This window comes from Anas acuta, chromosome 31, assembly GCF_963932015.1.
Source record: "Anas acuta chromosome 31, bAnaAcu1.1, whole genome shotgun sequence".
Classification (NCBI taxonomy): domain Eukaryota; kingdom Metazoa; phylum Chordata; class Aves; order Anseriformes; family Anatidae; genus Anas; species Anas acuta.
Genome location: NC_089009.1, coordinates 1,079,447 through 1,092,237, shown reverse-complemented (window position 1 = coordinate 1,092,237; position 12,791 = coordinate 1,079,447). Strand labels below are relative to the sequence as shown.

General features: G+C 48.3%; 2 protein-coding genes across 13 annotated transcripts; one reads left to right on the top strand and one right to left on the bottom strand.

Annotated features, from left to right (window-relative positions):
* The first annotated feature begins 7 nt into the window (after positions 1-7).
* On the top strand, positions 8-5,771 carry LOC137846223 (zinc finger protein 585A-like). Of its 7 annotated transcripts, none has more exons than XR_011090425.1 (4): positions 8-424; positions 653-3,077; positions 3,542-3,631; positions 3,885-3,956. XR_011090425.1 is itself a non-coding variant. In XM_068664034.1 (4 exons), exons 3-4 carry the CDS (start codon positions 3,952-3,954, stop codon positions 5,526-5,528), a joined length of 1,476 nt encoding a protein of 491 aa, XP_068520135.1. In that variant the 5' UTR covers positions 2,913-3,077; positions 3,556-3,631; positions 3,885-3,951; the 3' UTR covers positions 5,529-5,771. The 7 variants fall into 7 exon arrangements, 6 of the variants coding, with proteins under 6 accessions (XP_068520138.1, XP_068520135.1, XP_068520136.1 ...); XM_068664034.1 differs by lacking the exon at positions 8-424 and adding an exon at positions 4,126-5,771 and having other exon boundaries at positions 2,913-3,077; positions 3,556-3,631; positions 3,885-4,024; XM_068664035.1 differs by lacking the exon at positions 8-424 and adding an exon at positions 4,126-5,771 and having other exon boundaries at positions 2,913-3,077; positions 3,556-3,631; positions 3,816-4,024.
* Positions 5,772-6,969: 1,198 nt separating this feature from the next.
* On the bottom strand, positions 6,970-11,937 carry LOC137846198 (zinc finger protein 271-like). 6 transcript variants are annotated; one of them, XM_068663956.1, is made up of 3 exons: positions 11,805-11,937; positions 9,297-9,401; positions 6,970-9,126 (listed from the first exon to the last, which is right to left on the bottom strand). In XM_068663956.1, the coding sequence occupies exons 1-3, from the start codon at positions 11,818-11,820 to the stop codon at positions 7,448-7,450; spliced, it is 1,800 nt and encodes a 599-aa protein (XP_068520057.1). In that variant the 5' UTR covers positions 11,821-11,937; the 3' UTR covers positions 6,970-7,447. The 6 variants fall into 6 exon arrangements, with proteins under 6 accessions (XP_068520057.1, XP_068520056.1, XP_068520054.1 ...); XM_068663955.1 differs by having other exon boundaries at positions 6,970-9,129; positions 11,805-11,900; XM_068663953.1 differs by lacking the exon at positions 11,805-11,937 and adding an exon at positions 11,597-11,768 and having other exon boundaries at positions 6,970-9,129.
* Positions 11,938-12,791: the final 854 nt, after the last annotated feature.

Sequence of the window (12,791 nt, the reverse complement as noted above, 5' to 3'; positions counted from 1 at the left end):
CTCTGTGCAGCATCCCGGCCAGCAACCGGCTTCCCCGAGCTTCCAGCAGCGCTGCCCGGCCGGGGATGCGCTGGGAGCCGGGATCTTGCGGCCGGGACCAGGCTGATCTGATTCAAATTGGGCTAAGCATCCCGGTCCCCCCCCCAGGGAAATTAAGATTTGCAGCCCTGGGGTGCTGCAGGGTTTGGAAAAAGGGGAGATTACATCAAAACAGAAAGGCTGGTGCAAAATAAGCCCACGGGGAAGTGTCACCCAGTTGTGATTTGGCCGTAGCATTGTGGTGAAGGGAGTGCTGGCAACCGCGCGTCTGCCCCCAAAAGAGGGCTTTCTGGCCCCAGAAGAGACTGGATGGAAGAAGGGGGAAAGCTGGTGGCACCTGGTCCTCCGGGGAGAGAGCTGGGCAGCACTGGGAGCAGCCAAAAAGGTGAGAAATTGGGGAGTGGGAGAGGAACCACTGGGAGTTTCCAAAATTTTAACCCATAAGGGTGAGAATTGTTCCGGGTGGGGGTGTATCCCAGTGTCTTTTGGCAACAGGGCTTGCTGTAATTCAGCTTCCACAGTCATCTGTGGCCCCTGGGAGTGGCTGTTGATGTCCTGGTCATGGAGATCCCATCCCAGGGCAAAAAGTAATGTTATCCATCTCACCCTGCAGGAGACAGGACACGGAGGAAGGACGAAGGTCCCCACGTGGAGCAGGAGGGTCTGGCTGAAGGCAAAATGGGTGAAACTACGGTGATAAAACCAGAAGGGGATAACAGTGGGAAAGATCATGGGATGGAGCCAAGGAAAGCAGGGAATGAATTCGCCCATTGTGATGGGGATGGGCAGCTCGTTGTAGAAGAAAATCTCTATGAGTGTTCGCACTGCAAGAAATGCTTCCAGGAGAGGTCGGAGCTCATCTGCCATCAGCGGCTGCACCGAGGGGAAAAGGCTTTCAAATGCCAAGAGTGCGGCAAGGAATTCGGGAAGAGCTCGGACCTGAGCTCGCATCAGAAAAGCCACATGGCGGAGAAGCCCTACCAGTGCTCGACGTGCGAGAAGTTCTTCAAGGACAGGTCGACGCTCATCAGGCACGAGCGAGTGCACACCGGGGAGAAGCCCTACAAGTGCCACGAGTGCGGGAAGAGGTTCACCAGGAGCTCCGACATCGTCGTCCACCAGCGGATCCACACAGGGGAGAAGCCCTTCGAGTGCTCTGAGTGTGGCAAGAGGTTCAGCCAACGCTCCAACCTCTTCACCCACCGGATCGTGCACACCGGGGAGAAGCCGTTCGAGTGCCACGAGTGCGGGAAAAGCTTCGCCCGGAGGTCGGAGCTCACCATCCACCAGCGCACGCACACCGAGGAAAAGCCCTACCAGTGCTCCCAGTGTGAGAAGTCCTTCAGGGGGAGGTACGGGCTTTTCAGGCATGAGAGGTTGCACACGGGGGAGAAACCCTATGAGTGCTCTGAGTGTGGGAAGAGCTTTGGGCAGAGCGGGGACCTTATCACGCACCAGCGTTTCCATACTGGTGAGAAGCCCTACCAGTGTGGCGAGTGTGGGAAATTCTTCTGCAATAAATCCAGCCTCGTCAAGCACCAGAAATGGCACTCAGGGGAGAAGCCCTACAAGTGCCATGAATGCGGGAAGAGCTTCGGGCAGAGCTCGGACCTCATTGCTCACCAGCGCACGCACACGGGGGAGAAGCCCTACCCATGTGCCGAGTGTGGGAAGAGGTTCACCAGGAAATCCAGCCTCCTTGTGCACCAGCGAGGCCACAGGGGACAGAGGACGGGAGGCTGCTTGAGAAGTGGGAAGACCCCGGAGCAAAACCCTGCAGGAGATGGCTCATCCCCATGCTCCGAGTGCGCAAAACCCCTCGAGGAGGAATCCTTGAGCATCCTTGAGCAGCAGCGATGACGCAGAAGACAGAAACCTCCCAAGTGCCTGCAGTAGGAGAATGGGCTCGGCCAGAGCTCACATCCTAAGATCACGCTAAATAAGAAGGAAATGGATGAGGTTTAAAGCGTGGGATACTGTCCTGTGTGAGATTCACATTTTTTTCTGCATCAGAGACTACTCAGGGAGAAGAAAAGGGGGTGCTATGAGTTGGGTCAATCATTGCTATGCCACAATAGGGGTTCCTCAGTGACAGAAAAATGCTAATTTCACACATTATTGTATAGTTTGCTTAACAACCTTCACTTTGCTCCTCTGACAGCCTCATCTGAACTCTGTTCCCTACAGAGACCCCTTCTACCATTCTATCCCATTTCCTTAATATCTTGCTGTTTTATCTTCTAAGGTTAGCTCACAATTGCTGAGAAATCTCTCCTGCTCCCACCCAAGCCCCAGCTCAAAATAGAAATCAAGCTCAAAACAGCAATCAATAATCAATAGCAATCAATAATTAATAATCAAGAGTGAGGGCACACCCCGCCCTGAGGCGTTAAACCTCAATTTCCAAAAGGGTTGGAGATTTTATTTTCTTATTAGCTTTCTGCACGTCTGATAGAATCTATGGGAATTTTATATTGATAGAATACAGGAGAGGAACATGCGGGGGAGCATCTTCCCTCCAAGCTTTTTAGGGTGGGGAAAATCAAAAGGGCTCCACTGGGGGTGTCGGGGAGCATCTGCTCCGCCTGATTGAAGGGAGAATCGAGGTCTCAGTGCCAAAAAATTAAAAATATTCGTGGCTTGAAAGGAAAGAGGTGGAGGTAATTTATATTGAAAATTCAATAAATAATCTTTTTTAAAAAATATATTTAATAGTTATTTTTTGCTGGTGGGTTCTGCGTCATTACTACATGCGGGGGGATGGTCATCTGGGGGGGGTGGCAGTGGGTGGATGGGGCTCCGTACCGGTAGCATCGGGGCTGCAGCACCCGGAGGGGGGGCAGCGGAAGGGGCGGGAGGAGCTCGGGGCCGCCCCGGGGTGGGACCGGAGCTGCCGGACCCCCCTCGGCCCACCGGCCCCGGGATTGGAGCTGGGGCTGGCTCCGGGGTCGCTCCCGGTGGCCCGGAGGCTGTCGCGGTCCCCAGCTCGCCCGGAGCCGGCGGCGAGTTGGGGGAAGTTGCCCCCTAACCGTTCGCAGGTCGGAGTTTTTTATAATATATATATTTTATATTATAGTTATTTTTATTTATTTATTTATTTGGTTGGTCGGTTTATTTATTTTTATTTTTATTTATTCTTATTGTTTATTTTTATTTCTTATTTTTATTATTTTTTTCTTTTTTTCTTTTTCTTCTCCTTCTTCTTCTTCTTCTTCTCTATTTTTTTATTTTTATTTATTCTTTTTATTCTTTTATTCTCCTTCTCCTCCTTTTCCTCCTCTTCCTTCTCCTCCTTTATTCTCATTCTCATTCTCCTCATTCTCATTCTCATTCTCATTCTCATTCTCATTCTCATTCTCATTCTCATTCTCATTCTTATTCCTACTCTTATTTTTATTCTTACTCTTATTTTTATTCTTGTTCTTATTCTTTTTCTTGTTCTTACTCTTATTCTTGTTCTTAATTATAATATTACTATTACTTTTGTACTTATTTTGCTCAGAGTTTCCTCCTTAGGCCTGCTTTACAGCTTGAAGAGCAGCCAGAAGGACCGGGGAGCATCGCCATCACTGGAAAAAGCATCACATTGATGGTGAGACCCCCAGGATGGGCTCAGGATATGGGGGGCTCCGAGCACACAGGCACTGCCCCGAGTGTGGGGTTGCCCAAGGGTGTCCCTCCTACTCCGTGTTGACTGCTTCTCAGCACTAATCCCACCTCTGGGATAATTTAATTCCTCTGATATTTATTTCATTCCCCTGATCTTTAATTTCCAGTTCCACACTTTGCTATGGAGAGTTTTCCCATGCGAGGATTTATCACACTTTTACTCCTCCTCCCCCCAGACCAGCAGCTTTTCCTGAAGCATGGCCAAACCCCAGCCCTGTTTTGGACCCAAACGGAGCTGAGCGGATGGAGCAAGGTGAGGGAACGTGGGAAGATGCTCAGCAAAGTGAGACGGAGACCCTGGAAAACCCTTGGCGAGGTGAGAGCTGTGCTCCCGTGTGGCTATCCCAGCCGGCGAGCCCATCCTGGGGGCGTTTTTCTTAGAAATAACATTGCTGCTTTCTTCTTGCTGTAACCCAGCAGGACATGGAACGGAGAACGAGGTGGAAAAGGGTCCCTGTTGGGAAGGACCTGAAATGAGCATCTCCTCATCAGGAAACTCAGGAGGAAATTGGTTTTGGCAGAGAATGGATGGCACAAATGACCGCAGGCTGCAGGGCTGCGCAGGGAAGGATGCGAGCGTGGCTGACGTCCTCGAGGAACCCAACCCCGCAGCTGAAAGCTTTGCTCAAGAGAAGAAATATTTCTGCAAGGAATGCGGGAAAAGCTTCAGGCACAACTCCAACCTCATCGTGCACAGGAGGACGCACACTGGAGAAAAGCCCTATGCCTGCTGCGCGTGCGGGAAACCCTTCAGCGACAGGTCGAACCTCGCCAAGCACCAGCGGCTGCACAGCGGGCAGAAGGTTTTTCGGTGCCGTGATTGCAGGAAAACCTTTGGGAATAACCCTGATTTCCTTGAGCACCAGAAAACGCACACGGGGGAAAGGCCGTTTAAGTGCTCCGAGTGCGGGAAAAGGTTTTGGCACAGCACCAAGCTGGTGATGCACCAGAAAACCCACGCGGCGGATAAAATCTACAAGTGCCCGCAGTGTGAAAAGCGCTTCAAGGACAAATCCACGCTCCTCAGGCACGAGATGGTGCACACTGGTGAGAAGCCGTACGAGTGTCATGAGTGCGAGAAGCGATTCGCTCGGAAATCGGACTTGACCGTCCATCAGAGAATCCACACAGGGGAGAAACCCTTTGCTTGCGCCGAGTGTGGGAAGAGCTTCAATCACAAATCCAACCTCTTCACCCACCAGAGGAGGCACACGGGGGAAAAACCTTTCCAGTGCCAAGAGTGCGGGAAGAATTTTGGCCACCGGACGGATCTACTGGTCCATCAGCGGACCCACACGGGGGAGAAGCCCTTCCGCTGCTCCGAGTGTGGGAAGTGCTTCAAGGGCAGGACCACGCTCATGCGGCACGAGAGGCAGCACACAGGTGAGCGGCCCTACACGTGTCCCGAGTGTGGGAAGAGCTTTGGGCTGAGCGCGGACCTGGTGGTCCACCAGCGCTTCCATACGGGGGAAAAACCCTACAAGTGCGGCGAGTGCGGGAATTTCTTCTGCAACAGCTCGAGCCTCGTCAGGCATCAGCGGAAACACACGGGCGAGAAGCCCTACAAGTGCCACGAGTGTGAGAAGAGCTTCGCACAGAGCACGGATCTCCTCGAGCATCGGACGACCCACACCGGGGAGAAGCCCTACCCGTGCCAGCAATGCGGGAAGTGTTTTGGTAGGAAATCCAACCTCATCGTGCACCAGCGAGTGCACGGACTCGGCAAACACCAGCGGGGTGGGAAAAGCTTCCAGGTGAATCTGGGCCACCCCAATGGGCCGATGGACACTGCCGCTGCAGCGTGCTCGGGGTGCACCTAAGTGCTTTGGTGGAACTGTTGAGCATCAGTAGTGACACGGAAGAGAAAACCCCTGCAAATGCCTGGAGGAAAGAGGCAAAATGGAGAAAAAGCTCAGTAGATCCTAGAAGCGATGGTGGGGAAGGAACAGCCTGTGGAGCATGAGAAGTCTTGATGTTCCACAGCAGAGTCTGCAAGGATGGGGGTAATAACCTGTGTGTATGTTTTAGGGTGGCCAAAGTAAAATGTGAATCAGTTTCTTAAATGATGTGTATTATTGCAAGCACCTCAAATGGTCTTGGCATTCACTGCATGGCTCCTGCTCTTCTGGTGGTCTTTCCCCTGTCCCAGTGCAGCCCAGCTCTTAGCCAGGCTTCTGCTCATCACCCTTCCCACTTTTGTCCTTATCATGGTCCTTCTGTGCCTCCAGAAGCACCTGTAGGGTGGACGCAGTCATCCCACAAACAGCCTGTGCTGGGCTCCAGCCCATAGCCCCATATGCAATCCGAGGCCATGCATGGCCGCAGTGACACCCCCTAGCCCCCGATGGGCCCACCCCATCTTTCTGTATTGGGTGTGGTGTCCCATTGCGGGATGGGGTCATCCTGTCACCAGCTGATGGAGAGACACCTATGGGGATGGCACAGAGCCTGGGCTTACCAGAAACCCCTTTATGGCCTAGGGTTGACAAGACCCACACCACCATGACCACTGGTTCGCAGCCAGGGTGTTATTAACACAACTCCAAAACAGCTGTGCAACCCAACCAGCCAACCAACTGTTTATATTAATGTGTTTTTTTTCCAGATATTTGGCTACTAATGATAAATTCACTGCCCCAGTGGACCACCTGGGATCTAAACACATCAGAGATTACTAATTAAAAGTCAGAAAATTATGGGATGACCACGTCAAAGGCGAAGGTAGGAGCAACCATCCCAGTGACAACAGCCATAGTGCTCCCACAGATCTTTGCTGTGGTGGCACCATGGGTGGCTTTAGGTTTTTTGGAGGAAAAGGAGGTGATGAGAAGGAAGGGAACGGGAGGTAGGTCCTGGCACATGGTGAGAAGAAAAGATGAGGCCAAAGAGACTCTGAGCACCCCAAAGACTCTTGACCATCTCTCTGAGCAACTCCCAAATTCGGGAGCAAGAATACACCAAGAAAGAAAGAAAACAAAAAACAAACAAACAAACAAACAAAAAAAAAAACCAAAAACAAACAAACAAAAAAACACACACAACAAACAAACAAACAAACAACAAACAAAAAAAAAAACACGGGAAGTGTGATTTCCCCCCAGACAGTTTTTAGACAGTTTTCTTCCAGAATGCAGGGTTGCAAACATCAGTTCCCCCTCTCTCATTTTTTTACAGCAGCAATCCCTTCCTGCCACGCAGGAGCAACTCCAGATTTAATACACAGCTATTTAGATAACAGAAAAATAAAAGGTAAACATAAGATTAGGAACAGAGGGCTTTTTTAATTATTATTACTGACGTTAAGTACATATAGTGGGGAGGGAAGGATGTGAGGGAAGACAGATTTCTACAGTATCTCGGGGTGCTGATGGGCACCCAGGGTGGATGCCCCAGCCTGGGGAACGCTGCAGGATTTAAGGGCTTTGAAGCCAGGTGATGGGATAGACAGACAGCCTGAACCCCAGAACAAGATGGTTTGACTGGGGGAGATGGGAGTGAGTGTATCAACACACATCAAGCCCTTGAAGCAAACTCAGTAAGAAATAATTAGAAAAAAAATAATTATATTATTTACTCTCATCAGCCTACTTTAGATCATTTGTGTGTTTTGTGGTATTTTTTTATTTTTCCTGAAGACTGCAAAGGTGGAAAGATTGAATAATACCTAGGCAAAGCTCTAATTTTTCTTATCTGCCCCAATCCAGAACTCTGGGTGCTTACAGAGCTTTTCTCCCCAGTGCTATCTCTGGTGTTCACCGGGGTTTGACCCCTCCTCAAACCACTTCATGCACTCGGGACACCGAGGAGAGTTCTGCTGCAGGGCGAGCTGTGAGTTCTGCTGGAAGCTTCTCCCGCACTGCCGGCATTTGCAAAGCCTGTCCCTTCCGTGCACGCGTTGGTGCACAACGAGGTTGGACCTCCTGTTGAAGCTCTTCCCACACACCGAGCACGGGTAGGGCTTCTCACCCGTGTGCGTGCGCCGGTGGGTGATGAGGTCCGAGCTCTGTGCGAAGCTCTTCCCACACTCGTGGCACTTGTAGGGCTTCTCCCCGGCGTGCAGCCTCTGGTGCCGAAGGAGGCTCGACCGGTTGCTGAAGCTCTTCCCGCACTCGCCACACTGGTAGGGCTTCTCACCGGTGTGGAAGCGCTGGTGGGCGATCAGGTCCCCGCTCTGCCCAAAGCTTTTCCCACAATCGGAGCACTCGTAGGGTTTAATCCCTGTATGCAGCCTCTCATGCCTGAAAAGCGTTGACCTCCCCCGAAAGAACTTCTCGCACTCAGAGCAGTGGTAGGGTTTCTCCCCCGTGTGTGTGCGCTGGTGGACGATGAGCTCCGAGCTCTGCCCGAATCTCTTCCCGCACTCCTCACACTTGTAGGGCTTCTCCCCCATGTGCATCCTCTGGTGCCGGAAAAGATTTGATCTGTGGCTGAAGCTCTTGCCACACTCGGGGCACTCAAAGGGCTTCTCCCCTGTGTGCGTCCGTTGATGGACGATGATATCGGAGCTCCTGGTGAACCTCTTCCCGCACTCGTGGCACTGGTAGGGCTTCTCCCCAGTGTGCACCGTCTCGTGCCTGATGAGCGTCGACCTGTCCTTGAAGCACTTCTCACACGTCGAGCACTGGTAGAGCTTCTCCTCCACATGGACCCTCTGGTGGAGGTTGAGGTCCGAGCTCTGGTTGAACTCCACTCCGCACTCGTAGCACTTGTAGCGCCGCTCACCCACGTGCCGCTGCTGGTGCTGCAGCAACTTGGACTTGTCCCCAAAGCACCTCCCGCACTGGGGGCACTGGTAGAGCTGGTCTCCTGCGTGGACCTTCTCGTGGACGAGAAGCCTCGATTGGTGGATGAAGCTTTTCCCACACTGCTGGCATTTAAAGGGTTTTTCTCCCATGTGGATCCTCTTGTGCCTAATGAGCAGCGACCTGTCCGGGAAGCACTTCTGGCACTTGGGGCACTCGTAAAGCTTCTCCCCGGCGTGCGTCTGCTGGTGGACGATGAGGTTGGAGCTCTGCCTGAAGCACTTCCCACACTCGTGGCACTTGTAGGGCTTCTCCCCCGTGTGGATTCGCTGGTGCACGATGAGGTTGGAGCTCTGGCCAAACCTCCTCCCGCACTCCTCGCACGCGTATTTCTTCTCCCCGGCGGCGGCCCCACGCTGGGCTTTGGAGCCGTTGAGGATTTTCACGTCCCCTGCCTGAGGGATGAGATGAGCTTCAGCCTTTACATCCTCATCTTCTCCTGGCCTCCACTCAGCCTCGGGAGCTGCCTCTGGCTGCGTGCCCTCAGAGCTGTTCCCTGCCCGTTTTCTGGCCACGAAGCCAGCGGTGATGCCAGTGGCAATGCTGGGATCTCCCCTTTCTTCCTTGCGTCCTTGCGTCGGGCTCGGTTCAGCCCTTGCTCTCCTCGGGGTGCATCCTGCTGGGGGACATAAATGAGAAAAACGTCTTAAATCTGGAAGGGAAACGAGGTCACGGGGGGAGATGAAAGAAGCCTGAGAGCAAGAGCTGAGCCGTAGCAAGTCTGAGTTGTGGCAGGGGGTGAACCCAGAGGTCCAGGGGGAATTTCGGGGGGGGGCAGTGCCTCACCTCCAAGGGGGTCTCCGGGGTTTTTTTCTTCTTGCATCCCTAGGGGGGTTGGAAGCTCTCCAGGATGCTCCATGCAAGCTGGTTTCCGGAAAGGGAAGCCCTGCTCTGTGGGTTGAAAGTGGCAAAAATGTATCAAAATTAGAAATAAAATTAAAAATACAGTTGGAAATAAGGTTAGAAATAAAATTAGGAATAAAGTTAAAAAGAGAAAGAGAAAAATAGAAAATAAAAAATAAAAGTAGAGTAAAAGTGCAATTAAAAATATAATTAAAATATAATTAGACTACAATTATAAATAAAATGAAAAGGAAATGAAAAAGAAAAAAGAAATTTAGAAATGAAATTAGAGATAAAGTGGGAAAATAAAAAGAAAAATAGAAAAATGGAAAAGAAAGAACAAAATTAGAAATAAAATAGAAAAGAAACATAGAAATAGTAAATAAAAATAGAAAGAAATAAAAAGTTGGAAATAAAATTAGATATAAAGTTAAAAAGAAAATAAAAAAGAAAAAATAGAAAACAAGAAAATTAGTGATGAAAAGCTAAAATAAAAACGGAAAAAATAAAGAGAAAAGTGAAAGTAAAATAGGAAAAAAAAAAGAAAAAAATAGAAAAGTAAAACTATTAGACAGGAAAAAATAAAAATAGGGAACAAAAATAAAAATAGAAAAAAAAATAAAAATAGGCAAGAAAAAAGAGACAAGAAAAAATAAAATTAGGAATAAAATTAAAAAGAAAGAAGAAATACAGAAACCAAACGCAGCCCGAGAACAAAACTACAAATAACCTCCCAAACAGCCCCAAAGAGAGCCAAATCCCCCCCTCCTCACCGCATCCCCCCGCAGCGCCGCGCTGGTACCGCGTGGCCCGATCCCTGCACCCCGGCCCCCACCCCCCGGTTCCCCCATCCCCGTGCTTCCCCCCCAGACCCCCCCATTACCGGGCCGCCGCCCCGCGCTGCTCCGGCCCCGGCCCCGGTTCCCGGCCCCTTCGTGCCCTCGGTCCCCGGCCCCGGCTCGGCCCCGTCCCGGGGGGTGGCGGCCGGGAGGAGCCGTCCCGGGGGGGCGCCGCCAGCCCCGGATGGGATTCGCGGCCCCGCTGCCGGCCTCGCCTCCTCCCGGCCCCGCGGCCTTTGTTCGCTGCTGCCTCGCTTCCTTCCCGGGCGGATTGCGGCCTTTTTTTAGGGGCCTTTTTCATTTTTTTTTTTTTAATTTTATTTTTTACTTTTCTTTGTTTACTTTTTATGTTTATCGTGCTCTTCCTTTGTATTCTTAGTTTTTACTTTTTAATTCTTTTTCATTTCTTTATATTCTATTTTTTTACTTTTTTATTATTTTTCAGTTCTTTTTTTTTTTTTACTTATTATTTTAATTTTTATTTCTCTTTTTTCCTGTTTTATTCTTATTTTTCTTTTCTTTTTCTTTTATTATTAGTTTTCATTTTTCTTTTTTATATTTTTTATATTTATATTTTTTATATTTATATTTTTCTTCTTCTACTTCTTATTCTTATTCTTATTTATATTTTTATGTTTAATTTTATTTTCATTTTTTATATTTTTATTTTTACTTTATTTTTATTTTTACTTTTTACTTATTTATACTTTTATTATTTTACATTGCATCTTTTTACTTTATTATTCTTTTACTTTTAATTCTTATACTTTTTTTGTTTTGTTTTATTTTATTTTTTCTATTTTTGTCATACTTTTATTGTTTCACTTTATTTTTTACCTTTTAATTTTTACCCTTTTATTCTTTTACTTCTTATATTTTTACTTTATTTTTCAATTTTCATTTTTAATCTTTCTTCTTTTTATTTTATTTTTTTACCCTTTTTTGTTTTCTTTGCTTTGTGTGTTTTGCTTTTTATTTTTGTTTCTACATTTTTATCTGTCTACTTTTTATGTTTCTACTCTTTTATATTTATATGGAAACAATGTAGATTGTTTCCATTTATATTTTTATTTTAAATGTATTTATTATATTTTTATTCCTCTTATTTTTATATTTCTTATTTATCTTATTTATTTTTTAACTTTTTATTTATTTTTTAACTTCAGGATTTGGAGACAAAGCAGATGATCTTCCTGACAGCCTAATAACGAGGGATCTGCAGTAGCCTTGTCCCTGTTTGCAAACTCCTGGGTCCTCCAGGTCTCTGGAAGGTCTTTATGAAAATGCACAGTAGAAAATAGGACCAACTTTTCAGGTTCTTAGCTCTATCTGTGGTCCAACTCAACCATCACCTATGTGTCCCACTCCTCCAAAAAAATCCTGTATTCTTGATCTGCCACTAACCCCAGAGGATGCCCATAAAGATTCTCCTTGATTGAAGTGTCTGCTGGTAAATTTTTGATTTTTTTTTTCTATCCCAGTGAAAGCAAATTCCCCAGTTTGGAAAGGGCTGTGGTGGACTCTCCTTCCTTTGCCATTGCATAGGTATCACATTGTCTCCATGGCTGCTGCAGAGGAATGTGGAGAACAAGTGTGCAAGTCTGGTTTCTACCTCTCAAGAAGCTCATGTTCTGGAGATCTTCCCTTGTGGAGTTGTCGTTTCAGTGACTCATGGACAGGAAGACCTCTTGGCTTCTGATGTGGCTTCCGTGATGGAAATAGTCTTCTCCTTTCTAACAGGACACAGTCACAGACCCCAAATTAGGTTGGAAAAGAGCTCCTAGATCATTAAGTCTATCCTTGTAGGCTGATTTGTCTGGTCTGTCCATATAAAAATAGTGCTCTTAACCTGTTAAGAACCAGTGTTGGATCCCTTTCCTTCAGGAAACTCCACCCCAAGCCCGGTCTATGGTGCGTGGACAACTTAGGTCATTGGGTGGATGGTTGGACTTTATGATCTGAAGGGTCTTTTCCAACCTAAATGAATTTGTGATTCTAAAAATTTAACTTCTTGTGCCTCAGCTTGGACATGGGCTCAAGTGGGAGCAAGTAAGGTGCCTAAACATGAAGACATCTCAATTTCTTCACCAGGTAATTTCTCAGCCTCCTAGATGATGAGCGGGGATAGAGAATACAGGTGACTGAAGGCAGCACAGGGAGGATGAGTATCAGGAGTTGTAGGAAACCCAGACAGAAAAGAAACGAGTGCCCCAGAAGATGTGGTTCAACCCAATCTCCTCTGCCACAATCCAAAATCTGCCTTGTTTCCAGGACCCAGCTGGTCCTGGGGAAGCTTTGTAAAGTTCCTCAAAGTGGAGGCCAATTCCTCCATGCATTACAGGCCAGAAACGTGGATTTACCTTGAAGAAGATAACTACCTGGGGGTCAGACATGGGAGGAGACGTGCCAAGTGGCCAAACATTGCAATTTTGATGAATGTCGTGAACGTCATGAGGAGTTTGGAGGGTGCCTCTGGAGACCTGGTTTTCCTAGGGTCACACTGGCATATTTAAACACAACATCAGTGTAAGTAGTACAAAACCAACCGCACTTTCTGAGCCCATCCACCCTACACACTGCATTTAGCGACTGAATTTCC

Bases quoted from the DNA above. Each gene is read 5' to 3' on its own strand.
- LOC137846223 (XM_068664037.1), top strand. From the start codon at position 349: ATGGAAGAAGGGGGAAAGCTGGTGGCACCTGGTCCTCCGGGGAGAGAG. The intron at 425-652 runs GTGAGAAATTGG...CTCACCCTGCAG, and splicing joins CACTGGGAGCAGCCAAAAAG to GAGACAGGACACGGAGGAAG. The intron at 1,716-4,372 runs GTTCACCAGGAA...ATGCGGGAAAAG, and splicing joins TGTGCCGAGTGTGGGAAGAG to CTTCAGGCACAACTCCAACC.
- LOC137846198 (XM_068663953.1), bottom strand. From the start codon at position 11,735: ATGCAATGGCAAAGGAAGGAGAGTCCACCACAGCCCTTTCCAAACTGG. The intron at 9,402-11,596 runs GTTAGTGGCAGA...TTCAACCCACAG, and splicing joins CTTTATGGGCATCCTCTGGG to AGCAGGGCTTCCCTTTCCGG. The intron at 9,130-9,296 runs GTGAGGCACTGC...TATGTCCCCCAG, and splicing joins CCCCGGAGACCCCCTTGGAG to CAGGATGCACCCCGAGGAGA.